Source organism: Pelobates fuscus, chromosome 10 (genome assembly GCF_036172605.1).
Source record: "Pelobates fuscus isolate aPelFus1 chromosome 10, aPelFus1.pri, whole genome shotgun sequence".
NCBI lineage: Eukaryota > Metazoa > Chordata > Amphibia > Anura > Pelobatidae > Pelobates > Pelobates fuscus.
The window spans coordinates 148,137,814-148,163,799 of record NC_086326.1 but is presented as its reverse complement, the minus strand read 5'-3'; the positions used below and the strand labels follow the sequence as shown (position 1 = coordinate 148,163,799).

At 43.9% G+C, this 25,986-nt stretch overlaps 1 protein-coding gene across 1 annotated transcript in view; it reads left to right on the top strand.

Moving 5' to 3' along the window:
- The window catches only part of LOC134575188 (gastrula zinc finger protein XlCGF53.1-like), a 211,041-nt gene extending 188,486 nt beyond the window's left edge, over positions 1–22,555 (top strand). The window contains exon 5 of the mRNA XM_063434429.1: positions 21,032–22,555. Coding sequence (XP_063290499.1) covers positions 21,032–22,422 — 1,391 coding nt within the window. The 3' untranslated portion in view covers positions 22,423–22,555. The remainder of the gene's footprint in view (positions 1–21,031) is intronic.
- Positions 22,556–25,986: the final 3,431 nt, after the last annotated feature.

The following is a 25,986-nucleotide window of genomic DNA, read 5'->3' as shown; positions in this document are numbered from 1 at the left end:
ACCCACTGGATTTTATAGAGAAAGCGTCAGCTCCAGATAGGTGACAATTCCTTGTTCCTTCATCCCACCCAGTGATTATTAGTTCAGCGTTTACCGTGATTAATAACGCAGTTACCTGTATTGTGCTCCAGTGTCGGAGTTGGTAATTCATTTGCCAGGCTGCCAGCAAAGCATGTAATGTAAACCCATTGTATAGCGCTACGGAATGTGATGCCGCTTTATAAATAATAATAATAATAAACTACAATAAAATAGGAAGAAATTCATCCGGTAACTCATCTAAAACAAATCATAGTTCATCTTTAAAAACAAAGTCAAAATAGCCACTTTTGCCATATTTTATTTGAAATCTAACAGTACTAAAAAATAAAATGTAAACTTGTTTAAGGTTTGAAAAAGTGTATGCTTTGATTATATATCCCCAGCCTTCTGCCCTGACTAACCATAGAGAGAGGTGGGAGGTTTGCCCTAAATAAAGATGGCTGCTTTGGCTTCGGATTCCCGATGACGTCATATTAAAGCGTCTGATTACCCTAGGACACTCTGCCATCGTATAGCGAGGCCTGGAATCTGTGGCCAGTCGGTGATTGTGTTTAGAGCAGCCTGCCTTCAGTGTCACAGCGAAGAGGTAGTGGATACAGTGCTGGGAGACACAGGGAGAGACAGCTAGGTGTGTATTGACATATATATACTGTATGAAAGGTAAATATACACCCCCCCCCCAGTATAGACTGAATAATATACACACCCTGTATATAGTCATTATATAATGCACACCCTGTATATAGTCATTATATAATGCACACCCTGTATATAGTCATTATATAATGCACACACCCTGTATATAGTCATTATATAATGCACACACCCTGTATATAGTCATTATATAATATACACCCTGTATATAGTCATTATATAATGTACACCCTGTATATAGTCATTATATAATGCACACCCTGTATATAGTCATTATATAATGCACACACCCTGTATATAGTCATTATATAATGCACACACCCTGTATATAGTCATTATATAATACACACCCTGTATATAGTCATTATATAATGCACACCCTGTATATAGTCATTATATAATGTGCACACCCTGTATATAGTCATTATATAATGTACACACCCTGTATATAGTCATTATATAATGCACACACCCTGTATATAGTCATTATATAATGCACACCCTGTATATAGTCATTATATAATGCACACACCCTGTATATAGTCATTATATAATGCACACACCCTGTATATAGTCATTATATAATGTACACCCTGTATATAGTCATTATATAATGTACACCCTGTATATAGTCATTATATAATGTACACCCTGTATATAGTCATTATATAATGCACACCCTGTATATAGTCATTATATAATGCACACCCTGTATATAGTCATTATATAATGCACACACCCTGTATATAGTCATTATATAATGTACACCCTGTATATAGTCATTATATAATGCACACCCTGTATATAGTCATTATATAATGCACACCCTGTATATAGTCATTATATAATGCACACACCCTGTATATAGTCATTATATAATGTACACCCTGTATATAGTCATTATATAATGCACACCCTGTATATAGTCATTATATAATGCACACACCCTGTATATAGTCATTATATAATGTACACACCCTGTATATAGTCATTATATAATGCACACCCTGTATATAGTCATTATATAATGCACACCCTGTATATAGTCATTATATAATGCACACACCCTGTATATAGTCATTATATAATGCACACACCCTGTATATAGTCATTATATAATGTACACCCTGTATATAGTCATTATATAATACACACCCTGTATATAGTCCTTATATAATGCACACACCCTGTATATAGTCATTATATAATACACACCCTGTATATAGTCCTTATATAATGCACACACCCTGTATATAGTCCTTATATAATGCACACACCCTGTATATAGTCATTATATAATGCACACCCTGTATATAGTCATTATATAATGCACACACCCTGTATATAGTCATTATATAATGCACACACCCTGTATATAGTCATTATATAATGTACACACCCTGTATATAGTCATTATATAATATACACACCCTGTATATAGTCATTATATAATGCACACCCTGTATATAGTCATTATATAATGCACACCCTGTATATAGTCCTTATATAATGCACACACCCTGTATATAGTCATTATATAATGCACACACCCTGTATATAGTCATTATATAATGTACACACCCTGTATATAGTCATTATATAATGTACACACCCTGTATATAGTCATTATATAATGTACACACCCTGTATATAGTCATTATATAATGTACACACCCTGTATATAGTCATTATATAATGTACACACCCTGTATATAGTCATTATATAATGTACACACCCTGTATATAGTCATTATATAATATACACACCCTGTATATAGTCATTATATAATGTACACCCTGTATATAGTCATTATATAATGCACACCCTGTATATAGTCATTATATAATGCACACCCTGTATATAGTCATTATATAATATACACACCCTGTATATAGTCATTATATAATATACACACCCTGTATATAGTCATTATATAATGCACACCCTGTATATAGTCATTATATAATGCACACACCCTGTATATAGTCATTATATAATGCACACCCTGTATATAGTCATTATATAATGCACACCCTGTATATAGTCATTATATAATGTACACACCCTGTATATAGTCATTATATAATGTACACCCTGTATATAGTCATTATATAATGTACACACCCTGTATATAGTCATTATATAATATACACACCCTGTATATAGTCATTATATAATATACACACCCTGTATATAGTCATTATATAATATACACCCTGTATATAGTCATTATATAATGTACACCCTGTATATAGTCATTATATAATGCACACCCTGTATATAGTCATTATATAATGCACACACCCTGTATATAGTCATTATATAATATACACCCTGTATATAGTCATTATATAATGTACACCCTGTATATAGTCATTATATAATGCACACCCTGTATATAGTCATTATATAATGCACACACCCTGTATATAGTCATTATATAATGCACACACCCTGTATATAGTCATTATATAATACACACCCTGTATATAGTCATTATATAATGCACACCCTGTATATAGTCATTATATAATGTGCACACCCTGTATATAGTCATTATATAATGTACACACCCTGTATATAGTCATTATATAATGCACACCCTGTATATAGTCATTATATAATGCACACACCCTGTATATAGTCATTATATAATGTACACACCCTGTATATAGTCATTATATAATGTACACACCCTGTATATAGTCATTATATAATGTACACACCCTGTATATAGTCATTATATAATGTACACACCCTGTATATAGTCATTATATAATTGTGGCAAACCTACCCACTTTAAGACTTACTGTATAACATCAGAAGGTTGTCTGTAAAAGCCGCTAGCTTTCACATGGTCGTTTCACGAACAGTGACTTTACATCCTGTTCGTGAAACGAATACCGAACAGGAGCCCACACACAGAGGGTCGTGTGGCTCCCATTAGCCTATTGCAACATTGTAGCAATCGGTGGTTAATTGCTTTCCTGGGTGGCCGTCGTTCGGCTACCGACCACGCGGCGGTCGGCCATCTTGGATCCTTTGTTAGCCCAGCGGTGTTTGGTCGTCGAGCGCCTGGAACTAAAATCAGCTACTCAACAGGCCGTTCGGGAGCTCCGGTCTTTCAGTAGTGTTCCCCAATCGGTGTTCGGTACTTTTAGGAGAATGTGATATAAACTATGTTTGGTTATTTATGCCGGAATCTGAGCGGTACTCGCACAAAGTATGCACTCAGACCCCAGCTATCTACTGAACGGTCATTTATTATAATCACACAAATAATGCTAAAGTTATGGATTTTTATGTTAAAACCCGGTTCTGCTGTATGGAGGGATAATCCACTTAATAGGATATTCTAGTGGGAGCATCCCTCTCGTACAGCAGTGCATGGTGGGAGGAATGCTCTGTATTTTCAGTTCCCCATGTAGTCCTCTACTGTAATACCCCTGTAATGCGACTAAGGAAACCCCTTGCATGGGGAACCACATAAATACTGGAGCTTGTGAATAAAAACCTCAGTTGACTCCCAGAACTGTGTTTCGTCCGGTTACTGGGGGATTTGGGATATTGCCTTCCTTTCCAGCGCTTTACTTTGGATTACTTTCTATACCAGCGGAGATCTTGGGATAGTCATTATATAATGTACACACCTTGTACGCCATATTCTGGTTCCCAGGAGTGAGATGACCGCTCCCTCGCCGACAGACTCCCAGCCAGACTGAGCACCTCAGCTGACCCACAACTGGCTGCCTGAATTCTCCTTCGCGGCCCGGCACAATTTCACACAGCCGGCAGTCTCCCCTTCTCTCCCAGAACACTGGCCAGCCCGCCTCTGCTCTCCCACAACCGGACATCCTTCCTGCATTCTCCCTCATCGCTTCGGGCCAACACATCCCCGGCGTCAGGACAAGATTCCTAGTCGCCATGGCTCCCTGTATATAGTCATTATATAATGTACACACCTTGTATATAGTCATTTTATAATGTACATGTAGCGGAATGCAGTAAGCCTGTCCTGTAAAATGCCTGTGTAACTTTGTTCAGTATATTCTGCCTATGTCTATTTTCTCATTTGTTATATTTCATGTAATAATCGTATGCTATTCGGTAGTTTCCATCCGTACAAGATACATATGGAAACTACCGAACTGAGGGACCACCCCAGAGAGAAGTGTATTGGTAATTAAGGTTCGCATTCTGTCTAAACTGCAAGTTAACAAGCTCGAATCCCCATTCGGTAGAAACAAAGTACCGAATGAGGGAACCAATATCTAGGTGAATTGAAGTGTGGATGTCAGATATAAATGTATGATTTAACTGCCGAAAGGAGACCGACCGCAGGGCCCAAACACATGGAACCCTTTTCGGATACCACCTCGTGTGCGGTCGGTCAAACTTCACCCTCCACCTAACTACCGAACCACTGGTCCGATCTGGGTGAATTTTGAATAGGATAGTCACCCAGATCAGGGCTACCTAGCGGTACCCTAATATTTAGCTTATGTGTTGGTTTAGGGGTATATCCATGTTTGGGGTAAAATATTGTATAAGTTAAGGGGATTATGAGTCACTCTGAGGGGAGGAGAGGGGTGGGAGGTAACAAGCACTTCATTGGTTACTGTCCTAATTAATGTGAATCCCTCCCTTGCATGGGAGCATGCTTTATAAGGAACCCTGGAATAAACGATTGTCAGTTCTGCTCCTTAAACTGTGTGTCGTCCAGTTATTGGGATTGCTGTGGGGATATTGCTGTACCTTTTTACCTGCTGGAAACTCTGCTTGTGGATTTACTATTGACTTGTTCCTGAGCCTCACTAAGATTGTAAGTGGAGAATAGCTGTGGGAATCAGCTCTCCGCTACAGTACACCTTGTATATAGTCATTATATAATGTACACACCTTGTATGCAGTCATTATATAATTGTGGCAAACCTAGCCACTTACTGTATAACATCAGAAGTATAAGACTTGCTGTATAACATCAGAAGGTTGTCTGTAAAAGCCGCTAGCTTTCACATGCTCGTTTCACGAACAGTGACTTTACATCCTGTTCGTGAAACGAATAAAGTACCGAACAGGAGCCCACACACACAGAGGGTCGTTTGGCTCCCATTAGCCGATTGCAACATTGTAGCAATCGGCGGTTAATTGCTTTCCTGGGTGGCCGTCGGCCATCTTGGATCCTTTGTTAGCCCAGCGGTGTTTGGATCCTTTGTTAGCCCTCGGGTCCTCTGCTCAGTCTGCCCGGTGAGAACCTCCTGTCTGCAGCTCTGCCGAGTGTGAGCTGCAGACTATATGATGGAGGGCTCGCAAGCTCCCAGAGCGTTGCCTTGGGTTAGCATGGCAACGCTCTGACAGGAGCTTGTGAGAACTCGAACATGTGGTCTGCCGTTCACACCCAGCATAGCTGCAGACTGGAGAGCGATCCCACTGGACCACCAGGGAAAAGGTATGCCAAAGTGGAGAGGCTTGTCACAGCCTCCTCACAACCTGCGCACCCCCACAGCCTTTTCCCATACACCCAGCCCCAAGCAAGCACCCCCACACTCTGCCCTCCACAGCCTGCACCCCATGCCCGACTACCCCCCAACATGCACCCCCACAGCCTTCTCCCACATTCCTTGGCCCTAGCATGCACCCCCACACACTGCCTCCCGCACACTGCCCCCAGCATGCACCCCCACAGCCTGTCCCCCACACCCTGATACCCTACAGCCTGACTCTCTCTCTCCCTGTCCCCCACAGCCTTCTCCCACACACCCTGCCCCCAGCATGCACCCTCACGCCCTGTCCCTCACAGCCTGCCCCCCACAGCCTTCCTACACACTTACCCCCCATACTGTCACCTATAGTGTCCTCTTCCAGACCACAGGTAAGAGGCAAGGAGGGGAGGGATAAGCCCAAATTAACTTAAACTGCTCACCCCCCAGCACTTATCCAACACTACATGTGTAGCGGAGCTGCAAAGTTAAATCCCAATATCTCCGCTGGTACAGAAAGTAATCCAAGGAAAGCGCTGAAAATGAAGGCAATATCCCAAATCCCCCAGTAACCGGACGAAACACAGTTCTGGGAGTCAACTGACTATTTTATTCACAAGCTCCAGTATTTATGTGGTTCCTCATGCAAGGGGTTTCCTTAGTCACTTTACAGGGGTTATACAGTAGAGGACTACATGGGGAACTGAATACACAGGGCATTTCTCCCACCATGCACTGCTGTATGAGAGGGATACTCCCACTAGAATATCCTGTGAATTGGATTATCCCTCCGTACAGCAGAACCAGATTTTAACATAAAAATACATAACTTTAATATTATTCGTGGGATTATACTGAATGACCGATCGGTAGATAGCTGGGGTCTGAGCGCACACTTTGTGAAAGTACCGTTCAGATCCCAGGATAAATAACCGAACGCCGCACGAAACACACATTATATTACATTTACCTTAGAAGTACCGAATACATATTGGGGAATAAAATACCGAAGGACTGGTGCTCCCGAATGGCCTGGAAGTCCAGCGGTGTTCGCGCCGCCGAGTAGCCGATTTTAGTTCCAGACGCTCGACGACCAAACACCGCTGGGCTAACAAATGATCCAAGATGGCCGACCGCCGCGTGGTCGGTAGCAGAACGACGGACACCCAGGGGATTTGGGTCCAAAATAGGGACTGTCTGTCCTAAATAGGGAGGTATTATAAACTTATCTAATACAGAGGATGACATCACACAGCACCACTGACTGTATCATCTTGTATACATTAAGTGAAAAATAAATATACAGCCCCCACCATGAATGTGATATGATAATACAGCTTTGTAGAGTGTATTATGAAGTGGAACACTCACATTTAAAGGAGCCTGTATATGAACACTGGATCCGTAATCAGGCTTGTATGCTTTTAAGGCAGCATCACACCTACAATACACGATATGGTGTGTAACGGCACCCCCAGACACAAAAAGGGGTTAAAAGCCGTTTAGTAGATCTTCCCTTCCAGAGACACAGGCAGAGCTACTGTAGACACCCATACACCGTACTGGAGAAGCATATGAATGCTCTCAAACATACGAATGCTGTAAACAGCCGAATAGGAAAAACCATACGAATAGGTTTAAACTCCTAGCAGTCAAACTTGAACAGCATACAATAAATCCCCCCCCAAGAACGAGACAAGGCTCTGTTTTGAGGGTCAAGCAGGAACAGTCAGAGCTGTGGGTTTATTGTTCTTATATACACATTCGTACAACCCACAGGGTTTTGGAAAAAAACCAATAAACACGTACAATACACTCAGACACTTCCACACAAAATCCTCCCCTCTGCCTGTGATACAATTACCTTACACAGTGGGTAATGTAATTATCACAGGCAGAGAAATACAGTTTTTCCACATTATTCATAACTTTACAAGTATGCTTCACATTCACTTACATTTTCAGAATCCGCATACTCCAAATACAAACATACGTCAAAATCATACAAATTGGTCCAGTGGTTCAAAAGATAGATCGTAGTCCTTCGCGTCCAAATGAAGCATGGCTTTTCTGACAAAAAACAGTTCCACAGAGTCTACTATCCTGGAGATAATTGGGAAGTAATCCAATTATCTCCAAGGACAGATGCAAAACTCTATTGAACACATGGCAGCAAAAGACAATAAAATACATAAAAATATATAACTGCAGCCATTGCATAAAACAGGTACATTCAACACATCCCCAGATAGCTCAGATCTGAGCGCACATTATTACTGAATGGCGCTCAGATCACACACATACAGTTCAATTGCCATGGAGCCAAAGTCTTTCCCATAGTTTTTCATTATACGAATGGGCTCCATGGCATAGCTATCTGGGGTATCACCGCTCAAACAGGGCAAGCACCGAATGACCCGGCTTTCGTGTCTTTGCAGGGGAAAAATCAAGCGTTTCAACATGGGGCCATAGTCTAAAGGCAGCAGGCGGGCAACCAGGCTCCTCCAATGCACAGTGGCGAGATTGGTCTCGTCACATGGTGTATGTCAAAGATGAAACCTAGAGAGAAGGGAACAAATGTGCAGTCTGTCTCAAATGGTACAGTGGTGAGAATAAGTAAAGTGCTCTGGACCCTGTATCCTGGCTCTGAGGAGTAGTAGCTGCGTGCCAATATTTGTGGGGTTGGCACTTCCCCTAGGTAGATTCGGTAGGCTCCAGAGGACTATTTTAAAATATTTAAATTTATTGGTGCAATATAAATATATAACATATATAGTATAAAATTCTACAGTATAAAAGTCCCAGATAAGCCGAAACGCATTTCACTCTTGAAGAGCTTACTCAGTCAGCTATCATCCATTGAAGTAGTAATGATGCCTACAGTTTTCCTTCAATCATTGTTCTTATCTTTCTCTATTAATTTAACGTAATTTGAATAAAACTGAAATACACTATATATCTGCAATTACAGAACCACCGAATTTCTGTCCACAACCCCAGAGTCTGTTCTCAGGCTTCCTGATCGGCTTAATGATGACAAACACAAACTGGAATCAGATGACGGAGAGGTTCCTGGATCTGACCCTAGAGGTCAACTACCTGCTGACTGGACAGGTGAGGGATTCTGCGAATGTCACAGTGACTGCACTTACTTTTATTTTACATTTTTTTTATAATGGAACTGTAGTTTACTGTAACGGATCGACAGGCACCCTGACTGTGTACCTCCGTTAAAGGATGCTCCTAGCGCTTCTTGAGGACTCCAAGCACTGCAGCAGACACCACAACCACCGAACCGGAGAAGCATTCAAATGCTCTCAAGGATATGAATGCTGTAAACAGCTGAACAGGAAAAGCATACAATCAGCTTACACTCCTGGCAGTCAGCATACAATCCAATTCCCCCAATAACGAGACGACACTTCATTTTGAGGTCAAGCAGAACTGACTGTACTGGCACATACAGCCTCTTTTATTCACAATCCACAAACATAGTACGGCCTACAGGGTTTTGCAGAACAACCAATCAATACGTACAATACACACATACACTCCCACACAAAATCCTCCCCTCTGCCTGTGATAGGAACAAGCTCTTACAAGAGCTCAGTAATTATGTCTTGCCCTCTGAAGGAGTCTACGGTGGTTTATGGCAACGGGAGATATGTTTATGGCAACGGGAGATACAGCAGTGTGTTTCTAGCAACTGAGAATGGTTTCTAGCAACACTTGAAATGTTTCTAGCAACAGGAGATCGATCTATAGCAACTGGAGAAATATGTTTATAGCAACCAGAGAAATATTTATAGCAACTGGAAATAGATTTATGGGATGGAGTTAAAAAGCAACAACTGAAATCTTTATAGTAAAGGGAGAAATATTTACAGCAACTGTGGAATGTCTATAGCAACAGGAGATATGACTAAAGCTACCGGAGAAATGTTTATAGCAACACCTGACATTTCTAAAGCAATGGGATGAACAGCCCATCCCGGACCTACCCCAAACTATCGATGCAGCGCAAGACTAAGAAAAAAGACAAAATCAGGTTTCTACAAATACAGGGACCTTTCTACCTTTACTATCATACATCCCAAGCACTATTTAACTCCATCCCTTAATTCTGTTTTATGTTATGTATTTTACTTTGATATCCCAAAATTTTACACTTAGAAAAATAACCATGATGGTGGGTGTTAAAAAAAACAGTTGCCAACATTCTTTAAAGTGACACTCCACTGTCCAAATACAAATAAATAACTGCTTAGTAGATATACCCCAAATGAAAACATTCATTTAATTATGCTTTTTTCATTAGGGGTATATTTAAAGATCTCTTGCCTACAGCCTTTGCAAGCATTCCCCTTCTAACTCCACCCAGACTTTTTGTGGCTGTCCAATCAGACTTCCCAGTGCAGCTCAATGAGAAGTCTTTACAAAGCAGGTGCTCTGGGCACTTGCTGCATCTTCGGTTTTGTTCCACTGAGCTAAACAACTAGGAAGTAACGTGTCCGGCTACCTGATTGACAGCTTGGTGGGTGTAACAAGGCTAATTTATAAGCGTGCCAATTTGTGTTGAAATCTGCACTTTTCGTAAAATTGAGAAAAATAGGACACACATCTAGAACCCTTTCGAATGCATCCAAAATACTATAGCATCTCAAGACTGAGGAAAAAAGGCAGAATCGGCTTTGTACAAATACAAGGACTTTACTACATTTGCTAGCAAACATCGCTAGAAAATTGAGAGGATTGTGTGAGCAATGGGCAGGGAAATACTGAATGTTAAAAGCAGATAATTCTTACTTGTAGTATGTCTTTTTCTAACTCCATTGATACACATTAGACCTCCATTCATTATGTAGAATTACATTGTTGTGAAGAAGCCTGCTGAGTCCACACTACAGAGCAACAGCTCCTGTGTCCCAGATGGATCAAACAGGACCCCGAACCCCAGCACGGTGCCTCCACCTCACTCACTGATACATGAGAGAAACAATGACCAGAAGGTCCTGAAACTGACCAATCAGATCATCCACCTGCTGACTGGAGAGGTGAGGCTGCTGGGAATGGGACATCATAGAGTCAAATCTATAAGGATGTGTCTGGATGGTTACTGTATCATTGTGTGTGCCAGGTTCCTGTTAGGTGTGAGGATGTGTCTGGATGGTGACTGTATCATTGTGTGTGCCAGGTTCCTGTTAGGTGTGAGGATGTGACTGGATGGTGACTGTATCGTTGTGTGTGTCAGGTTCCTGTTAGGTGTGAGGATGTGTCTGGATGGTGACTGTATCATTGCGTGTGCCAGGTTCCTGTTAGGTGTGAGGATGTGACTGGATGGTGACTGTATCATTGTGTGTGCCAGGTTCCTGTTAGGTGTGAGGATGTGTCTGGATGGTGACTGTATCATTGTGTGTGCCAGGTTCCTGCTAGGTGTGAGGATGTGTCTGGATGGTGACTGTATCATTGTGTGTGCCAGGTTCCTGCTAGGTGTGAGGATGTGTCTGGATGGTGACTGTATCATTGTGTGTGCCAGGTTCCTGTTAGGTGTGAGGATGTGTCTGGATGGTTACTGTATCATTGTGTGTGCCAGGTTCCTGTTAGGTGTGAGGATGTGTCTGGATGGTTACTGTATCATTGTGTGTGCCAGGTTCCTGTTAGGTGTGAGGATGTGTCTGGATGGTGACTGTATCATTGTGTGTGCCAGGTTCCTGTTAGGTGTGAGGATGTGTCTGCATGGTGACTGTATCGTGTGTGTCAGGTTCCTGTTAGGTGTGAGGATGTGTCTGGATGGTGACTGTATCATTGCGTGTGCCAGGTTCCTGTTAGGTGTGAGGATGTGACTGTATCATTGTGTGTGCCAGGTTCCTGCTAGGTGTGTGGATGTGACTGGATGGTGACTGTATCATTGTGTGTGCCAGGTTCCTGTTAGGTGTGAGGATGTGTCTGGATGGTGACTGTATCATTGTGTGTGCCAGGTTCCTGTTAGGTGTGAGGATGTGTCTGGATGGTGACTGTATCATTGTGTGTGCCAGCTTCCTGTTAGGTGTGAGGATGTGTCTGGATGGTGACTGTATCATTGTGTGTGCCAGGTTCCTATTAGGTGTGAGGATGTGTCTGGATGGTGACTGTATCATTGTGTGTGCCAGGTTCCTGCTAGGTGTGAGGATGTGTCTGGATGGTGACTGTATCATTGTGTGTGCCAGGTTCCTGTTAGGTGTGAGGATGTGACTGGATGGTGACTGTATCGTTGTGTGTGTCAGGTTCCTGTTAGGTGTGAGGATGTGTCTGGATGGTGACTGTATCATTGTGTGTGCCAGGTTCCTATTAGGTGTGAGGATGTGTCTGGATGGTGACTGTATCATTGTGTGTGCCAGGTTCCTGCTAGGTGTGAGGATGTGTCTGGATGGTGACTGTATCATTGTGTGTGCCAGGTTCCTGCTAGGTGTGAGGATGTGTCTGGATGGTGACTGTATCATTGTGTGTGCCAGGTTCCTGTTAGGTGTGAGGATGTGGCTGGATGGTGACTGTATCATTGTGTGTGCCAGGTTCCTGTTAGGTGTGAGGATGTGTCTGGATGGTGACTGTATCATTGTGTGTGCCAGGTTCCTGCTAGGTGTGAGGATGTGTCTGGATGGTGACTGTATCATTGTGTGTGCCAGGTTCCTGCTAGGTGTGAGGATGTGTCTGGATGGTGACTGTATCATTGTGTGTGCCAGGTTCCTGTTAGGTGTGAGGATGTGTCTGGATGGTGACTGTATCATTGTGTGTGCCAGGTTCCTGTTAGGTGTGAGGATGTGTCTGGATGGTTACTGTATCATTGTGTGTGCCAGGTTCCTGTTAGGTGTGAGGATGTGTCTGGATGGTGACTGTATCATTGTGTGTGCCAGGTTCCTGTTAGGTGTGAGGATGTGTCTGCATGGTGACTGTATCGTGTGTGTCAGGTTCCTGTTAGGTGTGAGGATGTGTCTGGATGGTGACTGTATCATTGCGTGTGCCAGGTTCCTGTTAGGTGTGAGGATGTGACTGTATCATTGTGTGTGCCAGGTTCCTGCTAGGTGTGTGGATGTGACTGGATGGTGACTGTATCATTGTGTGTGCCAGGTTCCTATTAGGTGTGAGGATGTGTCTGGATGGTGACTGTATCATTGTGTGTGCCAGCTTCCTGTTAGGTGTGAGGATGTGTCTGGATGGTGACTGTATCATTGTGTGTGCCAGGTTCCTATTAGGTGTGAGGATGTGTCTGGATGGTGACTGTATCATTGTGTGTGCCAGGTTCCTGCTAGGTGTGAGGATGTGTCTGGATGGTGACTGTATCGTTGTGTGTGTCAGGTTCCTGTTAGGTGTGAGGATGTGTCTGGATGGTGACTGTATCGTTGTGTGTGTCAGGTTCCTGTTAGGTGTGAGGATGTGTCTGGATGGTGACTGTATCGTTGTGTGTGTCAGGTTCCTGTTAGGTGTGAGGATGTGACTGGATGGTGACTGTATCATTGTGTGCCAGGTTCCTGTTAGGTGTGAGGATGTGACTGGATGGTGACTGTATCGTTGTGTGTGTCAGGTTCCTGTTAGGTGTGAGGATGTGTCTGGATGGTGACTGTATCATTGTGTGTGCCAGGTTCCTGTTAGGTGTGAGGATGTCACTGTTTATTTTCCTTGTAGGTGTGGAAGTATTTAGAAGGACACAAGGAACCTTACAATGACTTAATGATGGACACTCACCAACCTCTCAACTCACTGGGTAAGAGGAAGCACTTTTTATATACACAGCTTGTGTTATACGTGCAGTTATACAGCCTGACTGATACGATTGAGGACGTATTAACATACAAATAAAAACCTAGGATTGACTTATGGTTTATGGGCTAGGTATAAGGCTATCCTAACTTTAAGATAAGGCCGGGGACTAATGGAAGTATTTAGAAAATTGGGCAGACTAGATGGGTCGACCGGTTCTTATCTGCCGTCACATTCTAGGTTTCTAAATCACCTCTACATGTAGGAAAGTAGAGTAGAATCCTGGGAGCAATGCGGATTTGCCTTTCCAGAGACAAGGCAGGAATAGAGCAATGAAAGGCAATATACAGCGATCACAGAGCTTTCCGACTCCATAATAGAACACAGAGTTGAAGTATTAACTATTATACGATATACAAATGTTAAGTTAACCACTCGCAATCCTACTGGCACATGTACCACCAGGCGGCACTCCTCGGGGTAGTTTGAGATGCCTAAACCCCATCATCCAGTGGAGGAAACCTGGAGTCCGACCCCCCCCTGCCTCACAAATAAAATGCTGATCCATTTCAATATCATGCTTGAATATATAGACTGTCTCATCATCATCATCATCATCTCTGTGGGTCCTTTCACATCCCATTGCTCTTACATTGCCGATTTACGATCAGTTCATCCGGTCATTTTGCAGCTGCATTTCACATCTTGACACTGAAGAGTTCTGACGTCTATTTAAAACAGCACTATGCTATAACTTTGGAAGCTATACAGGCAACCGACAGTTCAGTGAGAAATGCAAGTTGTATGTGGAATAAAAAAACCCACTAAAAACCAAACCAAGTTTGAATGTTCCAGAAGTGCACATCTCTTCCCAAACTATTTACCCTATCAATACAATCACCCAATTATGCATTAAAAGTACAAACAAAATACTTCTGAAAGATAAAACTTTTCTAATAGAGGAAAAGTAGGGCTTACACAAAATGAGCATTTTAATATTGTCTAATATCTAAAAATGGTTTGCTTACAGTTGGGGGCCCAGGGCACAATAAGGATTTTAGTGTGCTGTAGCTGTTATGGTACCTGCAGTGTTCTTTTAAACCAAATAATAAATGGGCATAAACTGCGGTGAGTGAAGACTGTATCCGTTTGGAGAGGCTGCTGCAGAGTAGCGAGACATTTAGAGATGTTGGTACTTTATTCACTGTGCCCTTGAGTATTTTCTTTCCTCTTCTGTCCAAATGCTTTGTACATGCTGTGACAGCATAGCTCAATATTTTACCACCAAACTCTTGCTCAGCATTTCCCAATTATTTGTGGGAACAAAATTGGGGTTTCATCGGTATTTGCCCATTGAGTGGCCCATGCACTTAGGGCCACCTGATTGGTAATATTGCTGAACAGGGACCCAATCGGGTGCCTTGGGTCTTTAAGAGTCCGGCCAGGCCCCTGCAGTATCAGCTGACTTGAGGGAAGTGACAGTCTGTCACTTCCTCCCAGCTTCACAGAGCGAGCTGCGTGGGAGGAATGAAGTAAGGAAGGAGGAGGCAGCAGCAGTGCACACAGCAGCATGGAAACAGAGGAGAGGCTGCATGCTCACTCCCCATCAGCCTCAACTAGGACCAGAATCCCAAGCAAGCCACCCTCCTAAGCACAAAGATAAGCTAGCAGGAGGGTGGCTGCAAATACAAATATTTTAACATGTATGTCAGATTTATGTAGCGGTGTCACTGTGTATCTGAGTATGCGTGTATCTGTGTGCCAGTGTGGGTATGCATCAGTGTTTGTATCTGTAACGGACCGTTTCAGCATAAAAGGGGAAAAATCCGTTTAGGCGATAATCCCCTTTAGATGGACCAGCAGCTACCATAAGCACCAACTTCCCGAACTCCCAAACTGCACGAATTCACCAACTCTCGAACAGCAGACACACTAACCCTGGAAGCAGCCGAACAGGAAAAGCAATATGAACAGCTTACACTCCTGGCAGTCGGCATACAGTCCCCTTTCCCCCCAAGAAAGAGACACACTCCAGCTTCAGGGTTAAACAGCAACAACACTGATTTATTCACACAAGGGTTTATATGAGATTCTCCCATGCAAGGGAGGGGTTTACAGTACACCAATCCAGTTTAAGGTACAACCCACACATCTCCTCCCTCCAACATATCTGTTAACACAATTAACAGGGACATATTTTTACCCAAGTTTTGGATGTACCCTAAATACCAGATAGCCCTAGTCTGGAGGAACAACATATGTTAAAATCAGCCCATTCGGATAAACGGTTCAGGAGTTATGGGACTTTAAAGTATTGACCGACCGCATGGGTAAAGTATCCGAAAACAGTTCCATGCATTTTGGCCCTGCGGTCGGTCACAAACAGGTGAATGAAACATACGAATTTCTGGTGTTATAGAGACTAAGGGGAGTTCGTATGAATCCCCTAGTTCGTACGTTTCTTTCTACCGAACGGCGGGCCGTTCGGTAGTTTCCCCACGAAATCCTGGAAGTCTGGAGGTCTCAGCGGTGTTTGCCTAGTCGAGTGTCCGATTTCAGTTCCAGACACTCGACGGCAAAACACCGCTGTTCGGTAGTTAAAGATGGCCGCCGCCACGTGTTAGTTTCCTGAATGGCGGCCACCCAGAGGACAAAGACCACACTGCACTGATTGCCAATTACCCGTTTGCAACATTGTTGCAAACGGTAATTGGAGGCACACTTAGTCCTGGGTGGTCTGGTTGTTCGGTAGTTTCCTCAATACAAGGAATGGAGTGATTCTACCGAACAATCAGATGAAGGCTGCATATATATATAACCCAGGTTAACTGCATACATAAATACATATACAATATACAGGCAGTACAATAGAACATGCTTCACAGTCTTAAAGGGACAGTAGTCCCAAAATGTACATCGCTGATTTTAAAGGGCCAGTAGCAGCAATATAAATTATACATGCCCAAATATAGTCTTTAAAGTGTAATATGTCCAGGGGCCATAGTCAGCGGGCAGGAGGCTAGCAACCAGGCTTCTCCAGTTCACAGTGGCGAAGTTGGTTTCGCCACAATTCTCCCCTTTACCCATTAGACTAACAGGGTATCTGACCTCCTGCCGGTCAGTGCCCTGGTTAGTCCAGCAACCCACCCGCAAAGCAGAAAAAACAGTACAGCCCACCCACAATAAATGGCCACCACACCTGGGTAGAGGAGAATCTTGTCCATGTCCAGGTGCCTCACCACGGCTGTGGGTGGGACCGGTAGGCTGCCTTGGTGGGTTGCTGAGTGGGCAGAGACCAGCGGTACTCTGTCCTGGTGCCAGCACTACCACCGGAGTAGTCTGGTTGGAGCCTGGTTGCTGGAGACGGACTGTCTCCCCCTGGGATACACCGCTCTGTCGTGGGGGGGTAGGACCGACCGTCCCTACCCCTGGTGCTGGAAGTGCAGAGACTACGGTCCCATCTGCACAGATGTGGGGCTTAACATCTCCCCTTGGTGGGTTAGGCTGCCGCTGGAGAGAGGGTGTAACAAGCTCCTCTCTCTGGATGGTAAACTGCCGCTGGGGAGAGGGGTTAGCAGGTTCCTCTCCCTGGCACTCTCTCTGCTGGTGGAAAGGGGAACCAGCTGTCTCCCCTTTCATTCTCTTGTCCGGCTGCTGGGGTGCGAGACTGACTGTCCCTGCTCCCTGCAGGACACACTGCCGCTGGGGAGGAAGGACGGCACCTTCTGCTCCCTGGGACAGACACTGCCGCTGGGGAGGATGGACGACACCATCAGCTCCCTGGGGCACACACTGCCGCTGGGGAGGGAGGACGCTGTTCTCCTCTCCCTTCACTTCACACTGCCTTCTTGGCATATCACTTTGCTGCTGGGGGGCAGGAACAACAACCTCTGCCCCCTGTAACTCAGCCTGCCGCTGGGGAGGAAGGACTGCACCTTCGGCTCCCTTGGACACACACGGCTGCTGGGGAGGATGGACGACACCATCAGCTCCCTGGGGCACACATTGCCGCTGGGGAGGGAGGACGCTGCTCTCCTCTCCCTTCACTTCACACTGCCTTCTTGGCATATCACTTTGCTGCTGGGGGGCAGGAACAACAACCTCTGCCCCCTGTAACTCAGCCTGCCGCTGGGGAGGAAGGACTGCACCTTCGGCTCCCTTGGACACACACGGCTGCTGGGGAGGATGGACGACACCATCAGCTCCCTGGGGCACACATTGCCGCTGGGGAGGGAGGACGCTGCTCTCCTCTCCCTTCACTTCGCACTGCCTTCTTGGCATATCACTTTGCTGCTGGGGGGCAGGAACAACAACCTCTGCCCCCTGTAACTCAGCCTGCCGCTGGGGAGGAAGGACTGCACCTTCGGCTCCCTTGGACACACATGGCTGCTGGGGAGGATGGACGACACCATCAGCTCCCTGGGGCACACATTGCCGCTGGGGAGGGAGGACGCTGCTCTCCTCTCCCTTCACTTCACACTGCCTTCTTGGCATATCACTTTGCTGCTGGGGGGCAGGAACAACAACCTCTGCCCCCTGTAACTCAGCCTGCCGCTGGGGAGGAAGGACTGCACCTTCGGCTCCCTTGGACACACACGGCTGCTGGGGAGGATGGACGACACCATCAGCTCCCTGGGGCACACATTGCCGCTGGGGAGGGAGGACGCTGCTCTCCTCTCCCTTCACTTCACACTGCCTTCTTGGCATATCACTTTGCTGCTGGGGGGCAGGAACAACAACCTCTGCCCCCTGTAACTCAGCCTGCCGCTGGGGAGGAAGGACTGCACCTTCGGCTCCCTTGGACACACACGGCTGCTGGGGAGGATGGACGACACCATCAGCTCCCTGGGGCACACATTGCCGCTGGGGAGGGAGGTCTGCAAACCCCCTGGCCCGCTCTGATTCCCACGGCAAGTACTCTCGCACTGCTTTCTTCACACGCTGTATTAGATCCTCTGAGAGGTTGGGTCCGCATAAAGCCAGTACCGCGGTGACCTCTCTGTCATACGCCTCTTGAGTGTAGCTGGGTGCCATGCTTGCTCTGCTGCAGTTGGTTCCTTGTAGATAGGGGCGCTGTACGGGTACTGGCGTTGCCCTCACTTTGTAATCCAGGAATGGTGTTGTCTGTAGCTGTCCCTCTGGTTGTAGGAACGATCCCGCCGCTTGCCACCAATTGTAACGGACCGTTTCAGCATAAAAGGGGAAAAATCCATTTAGGCGATAATCCCCTTTAGATGGACCAGCAGCTACCATAAGCACCAACTTCCCGAACTCCCAAACTGCACGAATTCACCAACTCTCGAACAGCAGACACACTAACCCTGGAAGCAGCCGAACAGGAAAAGCAATATGAACAGCTTACACTCCTGGCAGTCGGCATACAGTCCCCTTTCCCCCCAAGAAAGAGACACACTCCAGCTTCAGGGTTAAACAGCAACAACACTGATTTATTCACACAAGGGTTTATATGAGATTCTCCCATGCAAGGGAGGGGTTTACAGTACACCAATCCAGTTTAAGGTACAACCCACACATCTCCTCCCTCCAACATATCTGTTAACACAATTAACAGGGACATATTTTTACCCAAGTTTTGGATGTACCCTAAATACCAGATAGCCCTAGTCTGGAGGAACAACATATGTTAAAATCAGCCCATTCGGATAAACGGTTCAGGAGTTATGGGACTTTAAAGTATTGACCGACCGCATGGGTAAAGTATCCGAAAACAGTTCCATGCATTTTGGCCCTGCGGTCGGTCACAAACAGGTGAATGAAACATACGAATTTCTGGTGTTATAGAGACTAAGGGGAGTTCGTATGAATCCCCTAGTTCGTACGTTTCTTTCTACCGAACGGCGGGCCGTTCGGTAGTTTCCCCACGAAATCCTGGAAGTCTGGAGGTCTCAGCGGTGTTTGCCTAGTCGAGTGTCCGATTTCAGTTCCAGACACTCGACGGCAAAACACCGCTGTTCGGTAGTTAAAGATGGCCGCCGCCACGTGTTAGTTTCCTGAATGGCGGCCACCCAGAGGACAAAGACCACACTGCACTGATTGCCAATTACCCGTTTGCAACATTGTTGCAAACGGTAATTGGAGGCACACTTAGTCCTGGGTGGTCTGGTTGTTCGGTAGTTTCCTCAATACAAGGAATGGAGTGATTCTACCGAACAATCAGATGAAGGCTGCATATATATATAACCCAGGTTAACTGCATACATAAATACATATACAATATACAGGCAGTACAATAGAACATGCTTCACAGTCTTAAAGGGACAGTAGTCCCAAAATGTACATCGCTGATTTTAAAGGGCCAGTAGCAGCAATATAAATTATACATGCCCAAATATAGTCTTTAAAGTGTAATATGTCCAGGGGCCATAGTCAGCGGGCAGGAGGCTAGCAACCAGGCTTCTCCAGTTCACAGTGCCGAAGTTGGTTTCGCCACAGTATCTGTGTGTCAAGGTGTGTGTGTGTATTTGTCACTGTGTTTATCTGAGTATGTGCCAGTGTGCGTATCTGTGTCGGTGTGTATCTTTGCATCGGTATGTGTCAGTTTGTATATGAATGTGTTTGTATGTATCAGTGTGTTAGTGTGTGTATGTACATACTTCCCAGCAATTAAACACCAACACAACATGCAAACATTACATACAAAAACACCCCCAAATTAAAACTCCAAATGTATATGCAAACACTCAAACACCAATACTACACATAAATGTACATCCACATTTAAAAGCCATCACTACATCCAAACACCCCTGCACGCAAATGAAAACATTACATAAAAACACACCCCTGTATTATAACATTATATAAAAACACCAACTCTACATACAAAAGCACACCTGTAGAAATGTGTATGCATACCAAAAAAACGAAATTTCCTGTAAAAAACAAAACAAAAAAACCCTCAGCTAATTAAAAGGTTTTCACGATGGCACAAACATTTTTGGGGGGTTCCACGTTGTTGGTACACTATGTCAAAGGGTTCCATGGGAAAAATTAATTGTGAACCCCTGCTCTAGATAATGTATCTTGTAGCATATTTACAGAACTTGCAATTAAAGGGATAAAAGGAAGGTTTGTAATTCTATTTGTGTTTTCTTTCCAGCAGACGGCTCTATAAACACAAGTGAAGCGGATGATTTACCCATCCATGTTCTGTCAGCGAATTGTGTGACTGAAGGTAGAGTCGCAGATGATCAGGGAGGAAATTCTGTGACATTTAATGAACTAAAAAAGAGACCAAGTGAATCTGTGATATCTGAAACAGCTTTATATGAAGAAAGAAATCTACCAGGTGGAGAGATTTACTCACTGAAAGAATGTTCCCAAACAAAATCCACATCTACTTCTAATGTGGAGGAACCAGCCTTACGAGAAGACATACATTTTACCGACACTGACATTATCACACCCACAGAACAGATACAGTACCCATCTACTCATATCAAGGAGGAACCCGCCCAGTGTAGAGAGGATAATCTCACAGACACTGACATTAATACACCCACAGTACAGACAGAATATCTATCTTCTCATATTAAGGAGGATCCAGCCTCATGGGAAGAAAGGAATCTCACAGTGACTGACATTAATACACCCACAGTACAGACAGAATATCCATCTTCTCGTATCAAGGAGGAATCGGACACGTGTGAAGAAGGGAATCTCTTAGACAGACAAATGTATAAACCCCCAAAAGATTCACAGGCAGAATATTCGTCTAACCATTTGAGGGAGAGCTTTGCTCTATGGGTAGAAGGAAATCTCACAGACACTGAAATTTATGCATCCATAGAACATACAGAGAAGGAACCTTTAGCTTATATTAAAGAGCGACCAGTCTTATGGGATGAAGGACATTTTAATAAGATGCAAAACAAAGCAAATGGTAAGATCTTTGAAGGCCCTATGTCAGAATTTGCTAAATATCAAAGAAATCATGAAGAAAATATTTCTTCTGAATGTGAGACCGAAGTCAGCTCTAAAGAAGGGTTTATTAGACATCCGTTTTTTCATAAAAAATCTCCTTCCATGAGCCCTCAACCAACTGCCCATGGAGAGAAAACACTCTCTCTATTTGAACGTGATAAATCTTTTGTGAAGAGAAAATCTATTTCTAAACATCAACCTGTTCAGAGCAGAGAAAAATATTTTTCTTGTCCTAAATGTGGGAAACTTTTTCATGACATGTCAATGGTCAAACTCCATCTACTAGGTCACATAGGAGAGAAACCATTTTCATGTACAGAATGTAACAAATATTTTAGTCAGTCATCTGATCTTCAGAAACATCTGATGATTCACACAGGAGAGAAACCATTTTCTTGCTCTGAATGTGGGAAGTGTTTTAGTCGGAAGGGAAATCTTAATTCTCATGTGAGGATTCACACAGGAGAGAAACCATATTTTTGTGACCTTTGTGGAAAATCTTTTACTCGGAATTCGTATCTTAAGTTACATCAGATGAATCACACGGACAAGGAACCAGTTTTTTGACATGGGGATTTTTATAATCTAAAGTTTCTAATTCATAATTTCTAATTCCTTTACATTAAAGGGACAATATAGTCACCATAACAACTGCTGCTTAATGTAATTGTTCTAGTAAATACTGCCAGTATTTACCTTAAAGCCTAGGAAAACCTCCAATGGTCATTTCTCATATGGCTACTAGAGGTCCTATCTAGGTCAGTGCAGCAACGTGTGTTGCACTGATGTTCAGCTTCTCTATGCTCTGCCCGGTGATGCAGAACTTTCCCCATAGAGATGCAATAATTTAATGCATCTCTATGAGGAGATGCTTATTGGCCAGGGCGGCGTTTGGCCCTGACCAGTCTGCTTGACAATTTCAGCCAATCTAATGCATTTCGTATGGGAAAGCATTTGTTTGGCTGAAATCAATTCTGATGATCTGCCAAGGAAGTGGATCATGGACGGGCCAGCGCCGGCAGACCTGCATGGTGCTGGAAATAAGGTAGATTTACTTACCTGTTAAGGGGAGTGGGGAGGTGGGTGCAAGCAATCTAAATTATGGTTTTAATGCTATAGGGTCAGGAATACATGCTTGTGTTCCTGACCCTATAGTGTGCCTTTAAATGACGTCATTACAATGCTGACGACCAGTGATGTTGAGCATTCCGTAGGGGTTAATTGTAAGGTACGTGAGTATTTACGAAGGTCAAACAAGTTTGAACAAACATCATCAACAGCAGATGTGAATAGGCTTTCATTGAATGGCTTCCCTTACTATGGAAGGATATAAAACAGGAATTTTCTTCCATGCCCGGGAGACCAGCGTTGACCACAATGTTGGATGGGTCAATTTCTAGGGCCTTCTTCTAGTGCCTAAGAGATCAACTACAATAAATCGAATAACTACTTAGCTACTATTTAATGAAGGTTATCATGATGGCAACAATAAAAATTATTTAATCCATATGCACCTTGTGTTGTGATATGTTAATGGAATACGATTATGGAACTTGGGGTGTGAAAAATTCAAGATAAGGAAAAAGCATGATGATGCTTTTAAGAAAAAGCATAAAAGTGAAGAATAAATATGATTGGATGAGTGAGAAAAGTGGGGGCTGAAAATGACCCCTATAGGTAATGGGAAGGGGTGAAATTTATAGTCCCAGTAGCATCAATGAAATTCCTGTGAAATAAAGCCATACATGAGGCAATGTAGAGATACATTTAACTTATATTTGTATTGGAAATTGACAAAACACAGAACGGTAATGAGCTTTAATTTGTCAGACCGTGTTATTTCCCTTCTTCATTAGTGACAGCGTGTACGAATATAAAGAAAAATGCTCAGGCACTCACTGTGTTAAAGTATAAGCAGGTTTCAATGGAACGTCAAGTGCACAGCAACGTTTTGACCTGCACCCAGGTCTTTGTCAAGCTGCTTATGCTATTAATCACACACAGGATATATTCAGACACTGGCCCCAAATATAGGCTATCGAGCCTCTAGCAAGTCTGATCAGTGCCATCATTCTCAGCTAGACAGTGTTTGGATGAGAGGGATGAAAATAGTTAACAGAAATCCATCTACCTCTCTTACCCCATTATCACCACAGTATCCATATAAATCATGCCCATACTGGGGACATTTAAAATGGTGCAATTATTGGTGGCAATCACTGTGATGATGGTGCATGACTTGTGTCATGGACCCAGGCTTGATGGGCAGGGGTTCCTCTTGCTTGGGTGGAAATTTTACAAGGGGCATTGTTGTTGTATTCTTATATGTATATTTCAGGTTAGCAAAAGGAAAAAAAAGAAGAGTGGAGTGTCTTTTACACAAGATATAGGAAGTGTAGATACTGGTAGTTGTTAAAACTTAGCTTTTATTAATAATTGCTAAAATAATATATATATATATATATATATATATTAGAGGATGTTCAAAAAGCTATATACAAAGGTAAGAAGAAGGAAAATGGAGATCAGTAGCTATGGGCCTTGAGGCTATGGAGTGGTAAGAAACTGTTCTAATGAGGTATCTTTTCTGAAGGAGGCAGAGGCAGGGGCGTATTAGCCACGAGGCTAACAGACATGCTGGGCGGTCGGGCGGCGCTGGTGGGCGGCTAGCGAGGGAGCACTTCCTCTGAGCTGTCTGCTCAGCTCCCTCGCGCGCCGCAGAGTGAGGCTGGGAGCCGGAATAGGAAGTGCTCCCTCGCCAGCCGCCCGCCCTCCAGCCAGTGCCGCTCGCCCAGCAGCCACTGGACCACCAGGGAGGAAGATACACCCCCCCCAGCATTCCCAAAGGTAAGGAGGCCGGGGGGTGGGTGTTTAAATAAATTTTAAAAAAATGTGTTAATGTGGGTGAGTGTGTGTGTCTGTTAGTGTGTGTTTCTGTTGGGGTGTTTGCCTGTGAGTGTTTGTGTCTGTTAGTGAGTGTGTGAGTGTGTGTGTGTGTGACTGTGTGTGTCTGTTGTGTGTGTGTGTATATGTAAGGGAGTGTGTGTGTCTGCTAGTGTGTGTTTGTCTGTTACTGAGTGTGTCTGTTAGTGTGTATGTGTTTTTCTGTTAGCTAGTGTATGCGTATCTGTCAGTGAATGTGTGTGTATATTTAGAATGCGGGGCGGGGGGAAAGGTTGGGTGGGGGTGGCCCGGGGGGGCGTCTGAGTTTTGTCCTGCCTAGGGCAGCACAAAACCAGGCTATCCAAATAAGGTTCTGAAAAGGGCCTTTCAAAAAGTCATGGCATTAGATAGAGCAACATGTCTAAGAACCACGAAACCCAAATCCACAGATTGAAATTATAAGTTGCATAGGAACCTTTGATCCACAATGGGAACCTATAAAATACATTTTCTCATGTAATTGGCCCATCTTGAAACACGACAAGGACATTGAACCAGATAAAATACCCTATCCTAACATAACCAGAAGATCAGAAAATCTAAGAGACATCTTGGTACATAGTCATTTTGAAAGTCATGTCAAAACTAAAATACCCTCCTATGTGTGGTTGACTAAAACCAAGGTTATTTTTAAATGTGGACATTGTAAAACCTGTAGCTTTATAAAACTCTCTCAGACAATAAAATGTACTAGGACATCACAAATATTTGAAATCAACTTCATAAATTGCAGTTCCACACGGGTAATTTATGTAATTAAATGCAGCTGCGGACTTCAATACATCGGTAAGACTAACCAACAATTCCGCAGACAAATATTACAGCTTGTGTTAAAGCGGCACTGTCATGCTGAATCCCGTTTTTTTTTTTTAACCCCCCTCCCGCCTCCACTACATCCAATCGACCCCCTAGTCACCCCCAAATACCCCTAAGCCCCCCACATTACCTATTTTTTATTCTTTATTTTCTGCCCCGATCTTTATTCAGGGCGCCGCCATCTTTGTGTGGGTAGGTGAAGTCCCTGTGGGACACGTCATCTGCCCACACTAGACAGACTGAGATTCCCGCACATGCCCAGTGAAACACCTGGACATGCGAACGGGAATTTCACCCATTCAATCATCAGACAGACGAATGAATGAATAGAAAAAATCAAACGAACAAACAAACACCGAATATCAGTGTTCG